We start from the raw sequence: 14,049 nt of genomic DNA on the forward strand, positions 1-14,049 counted from the left end.
TATATTAGCTGTCACTACCACCTTCTGTAGGTAAGAAGAAGCCCTTCTCAAGCTCACCATCATGGAAAGTCAGGTAAAAGTGTACTAGATTTCTGATGTAAAGCATTGTTTGCCTGCGTGTGCAGCTGTTCTGTGCTATGTGCAATTTGTAGATTCATTATGTGAACATAATAATTTCTGAATAAAAAAGGTTGGTATCAATATGCAGTTACAAGGGCATGCTAATTTATGTAACTCTTTGCATTGGATTAAAATTTATTCCTATTTTCTAGCTTGTTAGTGATTGGAATATCTGCTTTCTATTGCTGCAAAATACAAGACTCAGTACCCTTGAAATACGCATTTTGCTTTGTTTGTTTCTAACAGTCAGATTATCGTTTTCTTTTGAAATATTTTGTGGCAGATCATAAAGTTTCACAAAGCCTCCATAAACCGTTTTCTCAAGTAAAAAGCAACTAAGCATTACAAAATAATCTTCTCGGATTCTGGTATATTTTTAGGCCACATTTGGCCTGAGATGATATATCATCTGGACACCTAAAGATAGCTCCTACCATAAATAAGCTTTATATACAGATTGATCCAGTGTTTAATCTTACTTTTAAAACTTGGCTTTTCAGTGAAAATTTTTACTTGCAAGTGATACTAACAAAAATTAATCCGTGTCATATCAAACTGTAAAAGTTAGGGTCATTAGGAATTAATTAAAACCTCATTATTGTGGCAATGACTCAAGAGTATCTTCTGTAGATTACTTTCTGCTTGCCCTAGTTAATTCTTTAAGAGGAGGAATTGGAAGTCTGGCAAGAATTAAATTTCAAATTTTGGTTAAATTGCATGGTAGAAGGCTATTGATCATGCTTGTTAATTTCTAGATTTTAATGACTAATTCACTGTAATTTCTTTAGACTTTTAATACAGGCAGGCTATGATGTTAATATTAAAGATTATGATGGCTGGACACCTCTTCATGCTGCAGCTCACTGGGGCAAAGAAGAAGCATGTCGAATCTTAGTGGACAATCTGTGTGACATGGAGATGGTCAACAAAGTGGTAGGCCTCTTAAACATATTAACACTAGAAACAGCCCTGACCTCAACATGGTAAAGGATTGTGTGATCTTTATCTACTTCCCATTATTCATTCATTAACGTTTAAGTTGTTTCAGCTTTTAAATGAGGTGTTATGGGCCTGTTCTGCAAAATACATTTAGGACTCTTTGAGTAGTCATTTTTTCCTATGTGTACAAAGCGTTTGAGTACTTGCATAGCTACTGTGTTTGTGAGTGCACATAAATTAAGAAATTGTGTTTCTATAAATGTTTGCTTTTCTGGTTCTCTTTGCCGGATAGTCTTTAGGGGTTGGGCTTCTTTAGTTGGTTGGTTGGTTGGTTGGTTGGTTGGTTGATTGGTTGATTGGTTTTGTGACCCTGTTTGTTTGTTTGTTTGTAGACCCTGACTTCTGTATGTAGCTGAGGTTTATATTGCTCTGTTTGATCCTCCTGCTTTCACCTCCCAAGTACTCATATTACAGGCTTTCACTACCCCACCTGGCTGATGACAGTCTTATTATCCCCATTCACAGTAGTTAAGTGACAGTGAATAGTGAAACAAGATTACTGAGTTACAGCATTTACAAGAAACTTCAATTACTTAATGAGCCATAATTGGATAAAAGAAATGAGGGATGAAATAAATGCTGTGTACATCATATTTTTACAAAATCATGCAGATTCAAGTGATCAAGTTTCTTAGATCACATATTCCTTTCAAATAGTCATTTTACCAGTGTGCTTTCTAGTCTCCTATTCCATGTTAGGAAACAGGTTTCAGGTACTCACAGTTGAAAGCTGAAAGTATGAGTTCTGTCTGTTTTCTTCTGAACCCTGGTCTGCATTTCACCTTCTTTCCAGTATCCTTACAGGCCCCTTCCTCAGTCATGTGGGTTTATTTAGTATTAGTGACTTCCAGAGAAGATTAGAGTAAGGGTTTTTTTAATTAATTGAAATAGTTTTCCAAAACAATGATGTAACTTCTGAGTATGAACATGCTATGTTTTCCTGACTGGATTGGTAGTCTCCTGAGACATAGATAATACATAATTGATACGACGAAAGTTATTTACTTTTGCATTTGTCCTGGAATTATCTTCTCCTTTGGTATAATTTATAGTTTTACACTGAAAGACAGTAAAAATAAAATCATTTTATTTCCTAACATTGCATTTTCTTATTACTATTATAGCAGCTTCTTTTGTCTTCATAAATTTTGATCTCTTATTCCTTTATTCTATTACGTTAATGGCTCCCTAAATGATATTGAGATAAGTTTGTCCCATATTCTAGTATCCTGCCTGTTTTTTCGTATATTTTATCTAATACTATCTCTTCAACAACCCCTAAAATTAAGTGTGTTTGCAGATTTAGGAATATGCATGGAGAACTTGAGTAATTATTTACAGCCTTGCTTTGAGGGTTTTTTTTTTCTGCTTTTTGTTTCTCTACAATTTTTCCTTTATTTATACAAATATTTCTTTCATTTTAAATTTTCTTTTAAAAAGACTTAAAAACATGTTAATAGGCATAAGAATTATTTAGTTATAGTTTTTAAAGTTTCTTTATTTAAAATTTCAATAATTACATAATCTTTTTATTTGAATTCTCTGGGTTTTGTTTGTTTTATTTTGCTTATATTTTTCTCTTTGGACTTTTATTTTATGTGTGTAAGTGTTTTGCCTGCATGAATGTTTGTGCTCCCACACACATGCCTGGTGCCTGCACAGATCAGAAAAGGCTTTCAGACTCTTTGGAACTGAAGTTACAGACGGTGTGAATCACTGTGCGGATGCTGAGAACAGAACCCAGGTCCGCCGCAAAGGCAACAAGTGCTTTTAACTGCTGAGCCATCTCTCTAATCAGTCTTCTTTGTTTTTACTGGTTACACTTAAAAATAGTATATCGTGCGACATCTGTTTGCTGCCCCTTCCTCCACCTTGGTTAATTAAAACAGTCTCTGAGAAGCCCTTGTTGTCCTGGAACACACTATATATAGATCAGGCTGGCCTTGAATTCATGGAGATCTGCCTCCCTCTGCCTCTCAAATCTTGGGATTAAAGACATGTGGCACCAATCCCAGATCCTTTTCTTTTTGAGAAAATGCTTTCTATAATAGCTTAACACTATCCTCAATTCATTGAGGCTGACCTCAAACTTCGGATTCTTCTACCATAGACTTTCTATTGCCAGGACTATGGATGTGAACCCCTGCCCATACTTGGAATATTTTGTTTATTTAGAGCAAATCACTTGTGTCATTGTGTCTGCCTACTATATGAATTTATTATGTTATTTCATTTTTTTCACTAGTTGTTGGTTTTGGTTGGTTGATTGGTTTTGGTTTTTCAAGACAGAGTTTCTCTGTGTTTGGCCCTGGCTGTCTGTATACCAGGCTGGCCTTGAACTAACAGCAGTCCACCTGCCTCTGCTTCATGAGTGCTGGGACTAACGGTATGCATCACCATGCCTGGCTCACTAACCGTTTTTTAAGAATTTTTTTTTTTTTTTTTTTTTTTTGGATATGGGTGTTGCTGCATGTATGTCTGTACACGTGTATATACAGTGCCCAAGGAAGCCAAAAGAAGCTTAGAAACTAGAGCTCTCGATGGTTGTGAGGCACCATGTAGGCTCTAGGAATGGAGCTTGTTTCCCATTAGAGCAGTCAGAGCTCTTAACGTCAGAGCTATCTCGCTAAGTCCCTTTCATTAGTACTTATTTTAAAAAAAAGAAAGAAAACTTTTGTTAACCCTTTTAAAACATCAAGTAAATGCTCCTAAAGTACAAGAATTAACCAACAGTAGAAAATATAGTTTAGGCCTACACGCATGCCAGCGTGCGCACACATGTTCACACCGCACACATTTATTTCGGGAAACAATATAGAGAATGCACAAATCCTGTAAAGCCTATAGTCTTTCTACATGGAAGTGACGTTCTAAAAGGAATAGAAAAAATTCTCTTTACTCAACTTTTTAACTTGTCTAAAAACTTGTCAAATATGTGTTATCATTTGAGCTCTTAATATTGATTTGAAATCTAAAAGCCTTTTGCTTTGTTGTTTTACCAGACTGTACATATTATCTCTTTAATATCAAGGATAATACTTTTCCTATTGGAATTTCTGTTAATGAACAATGGCTAGAACATAAGTTATTAGCTTGATATCGTGCAAGTTTGAGTGTTTCTGCTAGTAATGAGCACAGGCATTTGTTTTTAGTCAGAACACTTCCTGACCTCGTTCTTATTTTCTGTGAAGTCAAATCATATGTTACACCAGTATAGACCTGGATCATATCCCCACATTCTCTAGGTAGTTATACACTCAGACTTTCCTGTCTGAACAATGACAGTCATAATAATTTTTATCCGAGCTACATCGCTGGTAGTTCTAGAGACTAAAAGGAGCCAAGTCTGCAAAAGCAAATTCATTTAGAACAAGTAAGAAAGAAAATAATGAAGAGACTGTAAAGTTAGATTCAAGCTATGGCCTTGATAGATCAGTGGCTTTGCTAATTAGTAGGTATATTGGACTGATTTTTCTTTTTTTAGTTAATTTATTTATTATAATTTATTCACTCTGTATCACAGCTGTAGCTAGCCCCCCTCATCTTCTCCCAGTCCCACCCATGCTACTCCCTCTATGTGCCTCCCCTAGTCCACTGATAGGGGAGCTCCTCTCCCTCTATCTGACCCCAGCTTATCAGGCCTCATCAGGGCTGGCTGTATCGTCTTCCCCTGTGGCCTGGCAAGGCTGCACCCTCTCCCCCAACCCCTAGGGAGAGGTGATCAAAGAGCTGGCCACAAGTTCATATCAGAGACAGCCCCTGATCCCTTTACTAGGGAATCATTTGGAAACTGAACAGCCTTTGGGCTTTCTCTGAGCAGGGCCTATAGGTCCTCTCCATGCATGGTCCTTGGTTGGAATATCAGTCTCTGCAGGTCCTTCTGGGCCCAGGTTTTTTGGTTCTGTTGGTCTCCTTGAGGAGCTCCTGTCCCCTCCGGGTGTGTCTGTCTCCCTCTTCTTCCATAAGGTTTCCTGCACTCTGGCCAAAGTTTGGCTATGAGTCTCAGCATCTCCTCGATACCCTGATTTCAAGCAACTTTTTTTCTTTTGATTTGACATGAGTTCTTACTTTCCAGTGTCTCATCACTGTGTCCTTCTTAGTTTTCTTGCAGTTGCTTTACCTGACTAAGCTACTTTCCTGTGCTTTTATTCGCTAGTAAAGCCAAAGTTACATGATGATAGTTGTAAGTCTGATAATATTCAGACTCTCATTAAGCATCTTAGTCCATAAAAGTCATGGTTATGTTACTGATACATGTTAGTAGTAGGTGGGTGTATGCTGTTTAAGCAAGAAGTGTTTCTCTGTTTATAGCCCACATTGTACTTTAGTTTTCATTCTCTATCAGTTGCTCTTTGCAAAGTAGAGTCGTTAATCAAGGGAGAAAAGGAAAAGAATGGTTAGTAAGGTGACCCAGTTTCTAACTATTAAAAAGAGAGATTCCTGGGTTATTAAAAGAACTCCTTTTATGTAACTGCTGCAGAAATGTAATTGCAATTCAAAAAAAAATCATGATAGGATTTTATTCATGAGGGTTGGTAAATTTTTAAGGAATCATTGAGTTATTTAAACATAAGAACATGATCTTAAATCTGTGATAACATGATTTTAAATACAAATTATATTAAAATAGTTTCTAAATTTTTAGAGCTAATTGAACAAAAAGTACAGTATACCAAGACTTGAATTAACATACCACCTTAAAATTCTGAACCACTTATTTTATAACAAGTTTTGTTTTTTAACTCAATTAAATTCTTGGCTTTTAACGCATAAGGTTGAAATGAGGTAGGACAGATGTTAAAGCTTTATCCCTTGGTTTGGGTAACTGCATTATTTCCCACAGGGAATAAAAATGGACTGATAAATGTTTCTTTGAACTAATTTTTAAAACTAAGCAGTATTTGAGGCTGGTGTACATGCACACACTCTTTCCCTTGAGTTTTAGGGAAAGTCAGGGTAAAAGGCCTCAGAACCTGGAGTTACCACATGACTGGTTAATTTCACTTTTACTGTGGAAATTGCCTATATAATAATAACACCCTAAACCTGTGCAACACTGTTTATGACAGTGCTTTAAAGACTCGCTTTTATTATTTTAATTGTTTGTATGTGCACGTGTCTGTGAGTTTGTACACTTGAGTGCAGGTGCACGTAAATGGAGGCCACTGATACCAGATCTCTCAGAACTGGAGTTCTAGGCAGATACCAGTGTGAATGCAAGGAACTAAACTTGGGTCCTCAGTAGGAGCAGTCTTGCTCTTAATTTATAGTAGTGCTTATGATAGGTAGCAAACCAAAGCAGCTGTCCTGTTGATTAAGATTAGCAAAATATGCACACTGTGCCATGGGGTTGTTCAGTAAAGGCAAGTGAAATAGCCATACATGTCATCACATAGATTAAGCTTGCAGTATGTGAAGTGAAAGAAGCCTATCACAGAGCATATCCAAAGAAGTATTGTATAGTTTGACATGTTTCATGAGCAAATATATAGATATAAGATAGGTTAGAGGTTGCCTTGGGTTAGGAGAAATGGGACAGTGGAATGGAGAGACTAAAGGATATGCTTAGTCTTTTTTTTTTTTTAATTTTCAATTTAAGATTTATTTATTTATTATTTATACAATGTTCTGTCTGCATGTACACCTGCATGCCAGAAGAAGGCACCAGATCTCATTATAGATGGTTGTGAGCCACCATGTAGTTGTTGGGAATTGAACTCAGGACCATTGAAAAGGCAGCCAGCGCTCTTAACCTCTGAGCCATCTCTCCAGCCTCATGCTTGGTGTTTTAAGGGTGGTGAAAGTTTTCTGAAATTGTGGTGGTAGAGTTACAGCTGTACATACGCTCAAAACAACACTAATTCACTCTGTACTGAAATACACAGAAGGTATCCTGTGCCACTGTTCCTCACGTGAATTTCTTGTATTCTTGGAGTTCTGTGTGTTCTGTCATTTCTGACTCATAGAACATGATTCCAGGAGAGAAAGCTTAGTCCATGAAATGCTTGCCTTGCAAGTCTTATGACCTGAGCTCAGTTCCCGGAACTCAGAGAAAAAGCTGGGGGTAGTAGTCTGGGCCTTTGTTCCCAGAGCTGGGGAGCAGAAACAAGTTGAATACTGGCCTGTGAGAGTCCTACCTATGTGTAAGGCTGGGGTTGGGCACACAGATGAGATTGAACTCTAGCCTCCACATGCATGCTCACACATGTGCATGTATACCTACACGAACACAAATGTGTGCATGCACACACAATTATCTTAATTTCCTTGTACTCGTTCATGCATTTTATGGTGTATTGACTTTTTACTGTTCTACTTCTCGTGTCCTGTCTAGGGCCAAACAGCCTTTGATGTAGCAGATGAAGACATTTTAGGATATCTAGAAGAATTGCAAAAAAAACAAAATCTGGTATGTTTGAGTGTTGAAAATTGCTTTTATTAATCAATTCTCCATATCTTTGAATTTGAAGCAGTTTTGGTTTTATGGTGATGTCTCATACTTTCTTAAAGTTACTCTTAGTAATCAAACAAAATTACAGCGGGCTTGGGGGAGTGGTGGTAGGTTGCCCATTATGTTGGTTGCCTATTTTCATCTTGCCTTTTAAAAAACTTATAACATGTTTTTCTAATTTCCTAAGGCAATATGCCTAAAAGGTGTGACAGTAAACTGGGTTTGTAAGAGTAGGCCCCAAACAAGCAAGATAACTAGGAAACAGATTCTAAGTAAATTACTATCAACAGTCATCATGAGTAGACAGTGGGCCTGATTCTTTGTGAGCTGAAGTTGAAAGATTTATACTTTTTTTTTTCTAGAAAGGATTATTGGATTTTGTTGTTGTTGTTAAAATTGCAAAGTGTTTTTTTATTTTAATGTTTTTTAATTATTCTATACTTTTCTAATTAATCTTGCCCTTTTTCTTTGCATAATTGTCAATAAGCTCCACAGTGAAAAACGGGATAAGAAGTCTCCACTAATTGAGTCAACAGCAAACATGGAAAATAATCAACCGCAGAAGACTTTTAAAAAGTAAGTCAGTGATGAAAGCAGGTTTTATTACTGTCATGAGTGGGTTAACTCAATGGGTACCAGAACTACTGTTGTGGATCTGAGGGAAGATAATAATGTTTGAACCTTTCATGTTTACAATGAGTTGAAGTTTGTTTTCTTTTCACAGCAAAGAAACATTAATTATTGAGACAGAGAAAAATGCATCTCGCATCGAATCCCTAGAACAAGAAAAGGCTGATGAGGAGGAAGAAGGGAAGAAGGATGAGTCAAGTTGCTCCAGCGAGGAAGACGAGGAGGATGACTCGGAGTCTGAAGCAGAGACTGGTAAGATTAGAGAATATGTTAACTATACTGTACTGTTCTTGAGTTTGAAGTGAGGTAAGGCTAGGCCTCAGTTTTAAGCTTTTTGTTCAGATTTGCTGCTTAATACCTGTTGAGTCTATATTGATAACCTGTGAGTTTATTGTTGTCTACTGGTCAAGAGGCTGTGGCTCACCTCTGCTTCTTACGATGTGTGTTTAGTCTTGAAGAAGGTGCAGAAGCTTCTCAGAATGTCCTAGAACCACTGTAGGATGGGACAGCCAGAGTTTGGGTAGATACCCAGCAGTTCAAGAACACATCTACTAAGTTCTATGATTCAGGAACCTAGAAGGCTGGCTCTATTACCTTCCCAAATTCTCCATAAGAAATGAAAGGTCAAGGAGAGGAGAGGGTAGCTGAGACAAGTTACTTTCCTGTGGGGCTCTGGAGTAATTTGTTTATTTTGAGAAATTTGAAGATTCAGCAAAATACAACATAATAAACATTCATATTCTATACCTACTAAAACTTGAGACATAATAACTCTTAAGATCAGGCATACCTTCCATTCTTCCTTTAGTAAAATTAAGATATTATATGCATGTATCGTGGCTTTCCTTTTCTTCTTTCCCAAAAGGCAATTGAGGGTTTTTCAATAATCTTTTAGTTCATGTCCACTCTTACAGTATACTCAAGTAATATGTAACAACTATACTGGGATACAGTAGTCATATATTGATAATGTTTATTTAAGCTGAATGGTTGCTCATGAGTTCATTTTTTTCTCCTAGAATGTAAGTTCCGTGCAGTTATGATATTTGACACTTTCATTTCTTTATTTATCTTCAGTGCCTACAACAGTACTTGAAATACAGGGACAGTAGGTTTTGGTTTGGTTTGATTTTGAAGGACACCCTATTAAGTAGATTATTTCTAGAAAGATAAAATTGTGCATATTTAACTTTAGATTTCTTAGAAGCAAGAAAATTATAGTCTCTGGAACACTTAGTCATATTGACATGACTATAAGTTAATTGTCAAAAGTATTTTTTTAGATTTTCAAGAATAATGGTCTTCAGTAATACTTACCTAGTACTTAGAAAATTCATGGCTATTGTAGGTTTTTTACTTATATTGTTGAGCATTCAAATTTTAAATGTTACTTAAGATTTTTCCCTCTAGTTTTAAGAGTCATAGAAGTTAGGTTCTATTTGTGCCTATTCTCAAAAGGGTTTTGAAGTTTTTTGTTGTTGGAGAAACCCCCCTCAAAACCCAGCTGTTGGACTTGAGAAATAACTCAACAGATAAAAGTGGGAGTGCTAGAGTTTAGAACCCAAAACCCATAGAAAAACCAGGCAGGCGTGGTAGCTGCTTAGAATGCCAGCTTTCAGGAGGTATAGGCAGAAAATTCCTGAGGTAAACTAGCCAGCTAGACTAGCTGGAGTTCATAGGCCTCAGATTGCATAATGTTGTCTTTGGACCTCTACAAATGTGAACGTGTACTCACACAAACATTTAATTAAAAAAAAAATCTCTTTGCAAATAGTGATAGAAATAAGGAGAGCCACAGCAGCCAAATACCTGGACAATCTCAGTTCTTAATTTTTCCCCCTTTTAATAGATAAGACAAAACCCTTGGCTTCTGTAACTAATGCTCATACATCCAGCACGCAAGCAGCTCCTGCGGCTGTTACAACACCTACTCTGTCCTCCAGTCAGGGAACCCCTACGTCACCTAATAAAAAGGTAAGCCAGAATTCTATTATTAAACATGTATTTATTCTGTTTAAGTACCATTTCCACTAACTGATTAAAATGGTTCTCAGTGTTTAGAGTTGTTTGAAAACATACCATACTTTTCTGCTCTTAATTTGTAATTTCGTCTGAATCATGGTATAATGCCTTTTTTGTCTTTTACAATTGTAAATAAGTTGATATTATACTGAATATTTAATAAAAGTTAGTTACTAATTAAAGTATAGGAGGAAATCAAAAGCTTTTATAAAAAAATTGGTAGTCATGGTAGTTTTTCTTTCCATTAAGCTTTTATTTTAAGGAACTTAAGTTTTGTTTGCTTTATCTTTTTTAACTACAAGTTTATACTGGTAATTTCTTACCTCAGAAAGTACAGCATGAAAAGTCAGTGGAGGTGCACAGGTCAGGGGAAAAAACAGTAATCTAGATTTTTCCCAGCTCATACAAGGTATCTGACATGTCAGTGTCATCTGCCAGTAAAAGTATATTAGAAAGCCAGGGCTCTAACTGGTTAGTTATTTCTACTTTGGGCAGGTTATTGTTCTTCCTACCAAACAGAACAAAGAGAAATAAACTTAATCTTGTATAAATTGGTTGAGAAACATATCATGACCAGGGATGAAGGATGTTCCCAAAATGTTGCCTTTGTTTCTTCTACTTCCCACTCCAGTCTCCACCCAAGCTGTGTTTTCCAGTGCTGTGCTGCTCTTTCTTAAACACAGTGATGAAAAGCTTTCTGCTCTGCTTTTCTTTACCTTTCAGTCTCTTCATAAAGGCTTCTCCTAAGCAGCCCTGACTTACTAGGTCTTTCTGAATATGTATACATTTTTTTTCTCCAGAACATATAAAAATTTATTGTGGTCACCATTAAACCTCATCCTGAATATCAGTGTGTATCTCCAGGTACAAACACATTATCCTCCAATCCCACAGTAAAATAGCCATGCTTAGGAGAGTTAACTTTGATATAACACGTACTTATGTAGTCTACATAATAATATAATCTGTGCTAATTTCTATGTGTGTGTGCAGGTTTTCTAGATTGTTCTTCCAATAGTATCTTTTATTGCTGTTTGTGTTTTCAGACCACAAGTTTGTGTAGAAATTGGACATCCTTTTGGTTTCTATATCTCTGTTCTGTTCCATGATTGGCAGTGTTAGGATTGAAGGGATTTTAGCACTGATTTTAAGCACCCCCCCGTGTTTCTATTCAGTATATTGTCAGCACAGTCAGTATAACTCCCTTATAAAATGCTGTAACTCAGTAAAAGAGTATTTTTTCCAGGACTCACGAAACCTAGGTTCAGTCCCCTATACTGGCAAAAAATAAATAGAGCTCAAACTAAAGAAAAGCATATGGAAAAAAAATCCATAAATTTTCACTGCTAGAAATATATGGGTCTCACTGGTGCCTAGTTTGAATATCAAAAAGCTATTGGAATGAGTTCTTCCTTTCACTGTTCTAGAACTTAGGGCTTCTTGAATTCTTTTAGAACTCATGTTCATGTGACTAATGACATGTGTGATATGAAATGCTCTTAAACGTTTGTACCATTCTGAAGGCTGTTGTCATGTTGTAACTAACACTAGCAAAGTTTATCTGAACTGTATTCTAGTCTATAGAACTATCATGTGCTCCTGTGTATACTAAATTCATGTCTCTTTCATTTAGCTCTTTTGACTTTTTGTCTCTTAAGATTATAGTGTTATTTTCAGTTTCCCATAAAGTTGCAGTAGACTTGTTGTGTTCAGGTTTTCCTTTCCTCAAGCATAGCCTTAGACTTAGCTCCCTACTCAGCTGACACCTAGTCACTAACTGAAAGTAATGATGTGTTAGCTTGATGGAATAATAGTCTTTACTCTTGTAAGGAGAAAAGGCTTAATTCAAATCTTGTCTTGATTCTGTAATTGAACTGAATTAAACAAACACATCTACTTACATAATTTGTATATTTGGAAAAATCTCTCTGTTCTCAGATTCCAGGTATCATGTGTCTTACCCTGAATATCATAGTTTGAGTTCTTATTTTTAAGATTTTATAACCAATTTTACAAAACTTAAAGACATTATGTGCTCAAAATCTGAATTATTTTTGCTGATAGTCATGCAGTATTGTATAACTCATATACAGCAATATTTAGACTTTTTAATCTATTTTAATTTAGATTTTAGTGCTTTTTAAGCTTTTGTCTATAAACATTAAGAGAGACTTAACAAATGCAAATTTTCTTATGAATGAGTTTGTAAGTACATCCTAAAAGATTTTTAGTAGATTCTAATATAGGTTTCAAATCACTGTTCATCTTTTATATTGACACAAAGTTACCTAAGGCTGTCCAGCCTTGTCTGTCAGAGCTTAGATGTGGATTTGTTTGTGTGCACACCAAGGAATCAATCACACATGGCGGCTCACAACAACTCTCACTTATTTTCGTCTACAAAGTAATTTTAGCTAAAAATAGCTCTGTTCATTTTTCTTGCCTAAATTTTAAAACCCAAACTAAAAGAGAAAAAGCATATGAATAATGCCAAGCTAATCATCTGTGGGGATCTTATGACTGAACCCATCAGCTTGGTCTAGGGGTACAACTTAGCAGCAGAAGTCTTTCCAGTGTGCATGAGACTCAAGGTTTCCTCCTCAACACACATGCACACATTCACAGACACACATACGTGCACACACACACTCATGCATGTACCACAAAACTGAAATAAAAAAATTAACCATCAGTTTGATTTTAGACTTTAAACTGTTAGCTAATACTAAATTTATAGAACTTCTCTAGTCAGAGTAAGTATTGTTGCAATTCCAACAATTCACAGTTAAGTGGAAACTTTGTTTACTAGATAGTGAAAATTCAGAACTTTCTCAGAATTAATTGTTCTGGTTTACGGAATACTTAATTTGCTAAGCAAAATCGTAATTATTTGAAAACTAATTTGTGCTGTGGGTATATACAGTACACCAATATAAGTGTACTGGCATAGATGGCAGTGTAAAAGTGAGGAAATTAACTTCAGTTTGAAATAATGTAGTCAGAGCATTTGAGATAGATTAAGGAATGAATAGGCAGCATTTTGCCATCCAGAAGTTTGCATAACTTGACAGAGAAACAGTGAGCAATTAGGCATGATATCCAATAGGGAAAAAGACTTGATCAGTTTAGTCTTGTGGCACATATATACAGAGTAAAATGGAAAATGAAAGTAGATTATGAAATGTCTTGATTTCTGGAGTAATACTTTAGAACTTACTTGCTAGGAAGGAATCACAGGAAATGTGTGAACAGTACTCTGGGGTTTCCTTCTCTTTATCATGTTACTCTGGCAGTTAACGTATGACTATATCTGATAAGGATGAGCTATTGATGAAAGATTGCTCAGTTAGATGGTATATAAATAGGGACATCACCTTGAGCTTTTAAAAGACAGGACATTGAGAGACATGGTCCCTGATTTATAGATAGAAGAGAATGACGAACTCTAACGTGACTGTAACTTTTTTCTCATTAATTTATTTATTTGTTCACTTGACCGCAGGTTTTTAAACAGAGGACATTGAGGAAATAGCATTACAGCTGTTACTAGAAATACAGAGCTGATAAGTTTGGAAGGAAAAGCATTTGATTGATACATGTTAAGTTATAAGGTCTAAATGCAGGTTTTAAATAGTCTAGTCTGTGGGTAAATATAATTTTTTTAAATCTAGGACTAGCAAAATGATTCAGTGCCATTAAATGCCATTAAACTTGACAGTCAGAGTTCAGTCCCTGGAACTCACAGGGTGGAAGGAGAAAACTAAATCTCCTAAGTTTTTCTCTGACTTCCACGCATGCCATGGCATACATGTGCACATGCACACACT

The 14,049-nt window shown here is 36.1% G+C and overlaps 1 protein-coding gene across 4 annotated transcripts in view; it reads left to right on the forward strand.

Annotated features, from left to right (window-relative positions):
• The window catches only part of Ppp1r12a (protein phosphatase 1 regulatory subunit 12A), a 114,806-nt gene that overhangs the window by 67,225 nt on the left and 33,532 nt on the right, over positions 1-14,049 (forward strand). For all 4 annotated transcript variants that reach the window (XM_021652989.2, XM_021652987.2, XM_021652988.2 and 1 more), the window contains exons 5-9: positions 909-1,053; positions 7,454-7,528; positions 8,058-8,146; positions 8,295-8,452; positions 10,050-10,174. In XM_021652989.2, coding sequence (XP_021508664.1) covers positions 909-1,053; positions 7,454-7,528; positions 8,058-8,146; positions 8,295-8,452; positions 10,050-10,174 — 592 coding nt within the window. The remainder of the gene's footprint in view (positions 1-908; positions 1,054-7,453; positions 7,529-8,057; positions 8,147-8,294; positions 8,453-10,049; positions 10,175-14,049) is intronic.

Source organism: Meriones unguiculatus, chromosome 2 (genome assembly GCF_030254825.1).
Source record: "Meriones unguiculatus strain TT.TT164.6M chromosome 2, Bangor_MerUng_6.1, whole genome shotgun sequence".
NCBI lineage: Eukaryota > Metazoa > Chordata > Mammalia > Rodentia > Muridae > Meriones > Meriones unguiculatus.